Source organism: Cololabis saira, chromosome 10 (genome assembly GCF_033807715.1).
Source record: "Cololabis saira isolate AMF1-May2022 chromosome 10, fColSai1.1, whole genome shotgun sequence".
Taxonomy (NCBI): domain Eukaryota; kingdom Metazoa; phylum Chordata; class Actinopteri; order Beloniformes; family Belonidae; genus Cololabis; species Cololabis saira.
Window position 1 is genome coordinate 23,736,215 of NC_084596.1, and position 5,253 is coordinate 23,741,467.

At 42.3% G+C, this 5,253-nt stretch overlaps 1 protein-coding gene across 1 annotated transcript; it reads left to right on the forward strand.

The window, feature by feature from the left end:
• Positions 1–373: 373 nt before the first annotated feature.
• On the forward strand, positions 374–3,710 carry camk2n1a (calcium/calmodulin-dependent protein kinase II inhibitor 1a). The gene is made up of 2 exons (XM_061732165.1): positions 374–898; positions 1,954–3,710. Exons 1-2 carry the CDS (start codon positions 730–732, stop codon positions 2,022–2,024), a joined length of 240 nt encoding a protein of 79 aa, XP_061588149.1. The 5' UTR covers positions 374–729; the 3' UTR covers positions 2,025–3,710.
• Positions 3,711–5,253: the final 1,543 nt, after the last annotated feature.

A 5,253-nucleotide genomic window follows, 5' to 3' on the forward strand; every position in this document is an offset into this window, starting at 1 on the left:
TACTTCAACATTAATCTCGACATTTCAACTTTTTTTTTGGAGTGCACAATAAAAAAAAAAATCTTCCCTTCTCAAATATTTTTTCTCCTGCATGGCCCTAATACTCTTCCGTATGATACAGCAGGGTTCATATCAGTATAAAGTAAAAAAAAATGAGTGCATTGATTGTATTGAGCTACAAAGGAACACCCCGAGGAAGCTTTTCCGTCTCCAGGTGCAGCTGCTCCGGCAGCAGCGATGCCCTCCCTCGCCTGCAGGTGTCGCTGTTGCTCCTCTCGCAGCCGGAGTCCCCAGCGCGCACGCTCTCGCGCTCCAAGCCCGGATGGATGACTTCACCGCTTTGCCTGGGTTTCCTTTATGATCTCGGGATCTCCCACTTCCCTCGCCAGACATCAGCCAGCCTCACAGGTGAACGCAGCTCTCTCTGCCTCAGCTTCTCTTCTCTCTCCCCCTCTCTCTCTCCCTCTGCCTCACACACACACTCACACACACACGCATTGATCAGTGTGTCTGCAGCTGCACCAGAGCGCACAGAGACCCTTCACCACCCGGACCTCACGCACCGGGGCTGCACAACCACTCAACAAGGAGCCCTGCAGGAAAACCCGCTGCACTTTGCAACAAAACGAGGATCTACGACTCCCGAGGAAGACTGCTTTATTTCCTTCTGTCCTTTTTTTGTTGTTGCTGCTGCTGCGCCGGTGAATCTCCTTATTTGAGCGTGCCACAATGTCCGAGGTGCTGCCATACAACGAGGGCAAGATGAACGGCTACGGGGCTGACAGCGAGGTCAGCCAGATGTCCTTTAGCTGCGGACTGCAGGACACCAGCGCCTTTTTCGCCGCGTCGCAAGCGAAGAGACCCCCAAAGCTGGGCCAGATCGGGAGAGCCAAACGAGGTAAGAGGATGGCTCAAACTAAAACCGTGTTGCACTTAAAATTTGTCTTTAAATTGCAAGCCACAAATAGGAAATTGATGTGATGCAAAGTGAGCAAAAAATGCACGAAAAAAGCGCAAAGCAAAGCTGCTACGGATGAAGGGGCTTAAAGCCTGAATTATGGTTCTGCACAACCAGCACTGCTCACAGTAGACCACATACAACCTGACAATAAATGTACATAAGGGAAATAATGTGCAATATCTTTCACTCACTGCAACGTGCAATTATGTAAATATCCATCTGTAAATATCCGTGAGTTATCTTTTTTATATACTAGTATTTCTTATTATTTATCTTTCTTCTTCTTATTATTATTATTGTATACCAGTTACTGTTTATAGTGTGTTATTATTATTACTGTGTTATTACTTTTACTTTTTCTATTGATGCCTCTTGTTTTTGCACTATCCCCTTTGCTGCTGTAAACTGCAAATTTCCCCTCTGTGGGACTATTAAAGGTTTATCTTATCTTATCTTAAATCGACGCAGAGCCTACGCCGTAGGGTTACGTAGGCTCTGCGTTGGTGTAACGCGGAACCATAAATCAGCCCGAAGAGTGGGCTGAGGAGCGAGCTGTTTTCCTCTTCTCCTCTTTTAATCGTCGTGCCTAGAATATTCCACGCATTCGCACAGTAAACAACATTTGTAAATAAAAGGCTGCTTTGACTTGTTTACATCCACGCACAAGAAATGATCTGCATGCAAGGACACACCCCGTGGGTTTCCATCAAACAATGGTCAGTTTGTTATTTTCACCAGGTACTTCAGCGTGGGGATTTGCTCTAATGTTTTTATATTTATTCACCCCCCCACCCCCATTTGCTGTAGTTATTTGGTGCGCCACATCCCACTAACGTGAAGGCCTTTAAATAAGTGGAATAAAAACATGATCTAAAAATAATAACTAATATTAATAATAATTATTATAAATAATAATAAAATGAATAAATAATAAGAAATGAGCGTTGGTGCGTCGGTGTCAGTAAACATTTCCTCTCTTTTCCCGTCCACAGTGGTCATCGAGGACGACCGGATAGACGAGGTGCTGAAGGGGATGACGGACAAGTCCTCACCTGGCGTCTAAAACGTCAACGATGCCTTGCAGACTTTTTTAATTTTCGATCACCGATTTGAAGCACTTGTCGGCTGTGCATGTTCGAGGATTGCGGGAGAAAAAAAAACGGCAGCTGGAAGCCAGGATGGGATGACGGCCATGAAATGAGAAGAGGAAAACGGAGAGGGTTTATAGGGAGAGAATGACGGAATCTGGAAAAGACCAAGATTTATCATGGGATTGCTGGCAATTCTCCAAAACGAATCCCGATTTTGACTACTGGCTGAGAAGCAAGATGTTGAGATGGCGGACCCCGCTCTGTATCTCAACCTCTGCTGACCTAAAATGATGGCTGAACTTGTCATTACTTCACGAGCATCTCTATCTGTTCCTAAAGCGCTGTAAGCAACAAAACAGCAGGGGGCGGAGCTAAATCCCAGCCCTGTTTCGATAAGTTGTACAGTAGGCAGGCTAAGCCCTTATCACGACCCTCCCTCCCCCAATAGGCTTTGCTTTGTTGAGTCAGTCAGCGACAGTGCATTCAAGGGAGCTGTCTTTCAGCACTGGTCCAATGCATTCCTGTTGCTGCTAATGCTTTTTTTTTCCTTTCAAAAAAAAAGAAGAAAAATACAGACCAACCAAACTCTCAAATAGAGGACACTCATTGTATGTATAAAACGTATATCCGAGGATGGTGCAATGTTAATCTTTTCTGTAGTGAAACCCCACTTGTTTTCAGCATTAGATTAGGCCTCGGATGAAACTGAGAAACTTCTTCCATTACCCATCGGTGGTTAATGGTGCAGGCTGGCACCTTCATGTAGCTGATTTACACCTGCACATATCTTTTTTTTTTTTCCTCTTTCACTTAGCATTTTCAAGCACTCAGAAATATCTTCAGAGGCCAGCAAAAATGTGGAGTTTCAAGCAAATGTTTTGAACAGTAGTCATGAAATTGATGGGAAAAAAATGATTTCTATAATTAGTTTATTTTGCAATTATTTGTGTTTTCGTGCTCTATGAATTCAACATTTTTTCTCCATCTATTTGCATGAACTGTCACTCCAGGTGCCAACACAGGTGCCGCCACTCTTACCCTGGCACGCTTCTTTTTAACAAAAGTCATATTTGTATTTTTATATCTAAATATTTGTTATTTAAATTATATGCTAGTCTATCGTCTTACAGTTCATCAACAGAAATATTTGTACTTCAGAGAGGATACTGAATGAGACTGGGCTTCACAGGGGCGAATCTAAGATTTTGGTGGACTCGTCTCACTCTATATCAAAGGTCAAACATTTTTTTAAAGACTAACTGAATGTGTCTGGGGTTTTTGCACACATCAATGTTAAACTATTATTAAGAAATCGTATACTGTGACTTGAGCTTCGTTGATGAATTTGTTAGAAAATGGCAGTTTTAGAGTATATTGCACTGTTTACGAGTATCCTCAAATAACACGTCGTTATTTGACCGATTTTGGACATTACAGTTTTTGTTTTTTTAATTTTGTTTATTTTGTACCATTATTTTAAAAGAAACTGGATATGGTTTGTTGTGCATGACACCTTAATATTTTCAATAACGAAACATTGTTTTATGAGGCAAAAAAGTTACAAAAATGTCATGACATTCTAAGAATGAGTCATTGTATATTATGATGCCATTTTCACTGTATTTGGTGAATTAATAAATGGTGACAGAAAATGTTAATGTGATTCCTTGATGTGGCTTTTGTCCCGAGACATTCAGTGAACAAAACAGACAAACAATGAGGCAGCACTGCAGAGACCAGGGTTTGCTCTCCGAATGAAACTTGGGAAGACAAAAAGAAACTGAATGGCACATTATCTCCCCACATTAACAATCACGGTGGCAGATAGCTTCTTCAAAATGAATAAAAGGCACATATTATTGCAGGTTTGGGCTCTCTGCAGCCGCTGGAATGATAGTGAATACTGACTCTTAATTAAAAATGAGGGCAGAAACAGTGAAACAGACCTGTGCTGGCCTCCCCAGATCCACCATCAAATCACAGGGGCCTGGGGAGCCATGTCTGGTCACATGATCATCGATCAAAGTCTGGCTTTACAGTGTCCTCACATGGTAGCTCATACACAGACTTGCGTCAGTTGGTCTCCCACCTCCAATGTTTTATAAGCAAGACTCATTCTCTGTGTCCTAATAAATGGGATTATGTATTACTGAGCAGCATTTGGTGGAAGACAACGGGCTGTCTTTGACTACTGTTAATACAGTTAACTTGTGAGTTTATGAGTTGGATAGTTTCTTTCTTCATTTTTTGGTAACTGGAGATACCCTGACCCTGAGGTAGAGACAACTCTGGTTGGGAAGCAAGAGATCTGTGAGGGGTCTAAGAGTCAGGTGAAGGATTCTGTACTGTTTGCCCGCAGTGTCAAGGCAGGAAATTGGGTCAGCTGGTATCACCTCTCATCCACCTGTGGTACACAAACCTGAGCAGCAGTGATAACGGCGCAGGGAAAATGAATTTCCCCGTAATCACACATGAAGGTTCCTGGAAACCATGCTAGATAAATTATAGCATGCTGGTTTGAAAAACATAGACGGTTCCAGGACATATCTATTAAAAAGCTTCTTGTTTTGGCAGCAGCACATGAACAAATTATGCTGCTTTGAATTGCACCTAGCTCTAATAAGGGACATCAACAGGCGTCACAAGTGTAACCATCCACACTCCCATCAGCAAGATTATCGACTGTCCTGATAACATCAGCAACGCACTGAATCAACAAAAAGTGCTATTGATCAGGTTGTTGTGGAGGCTGTGCGTGTGTTTGATGTCATGAGCAATTACACTTTTCACTGTAATGGGCAGTACTGGAAGGCCGGAACCGGACTGATATATTTGGGCAGGTATTGGATTATATCAGCTCAGTGTTACGCTACTCTCCCCGTCATTCCTGTTTCCATGAACAAGAGACTTTCCCTATAATTTATACAGTATTAGACCTTTTATTACTGGCGATTCTGTGCGTTCCTGAAGTGTGTGTGTGTTTTATTTAAATACTAATGCTTTCCTTCACAACAAGCTCATGCCTGAAGCAACTGTCTACAGCAATATAGGAGCCAAGAGACTGAAAGGATAATATTTCTCTTTATCGTTCAATAATCATAACTAGATTCCCGATGGAAAACAGGGCTGACCATGGATTTATACAACAAGCAAGTAATCTGTGCCACAAAACTCAATTTTCTGTTGGAATCCACTTGAAAA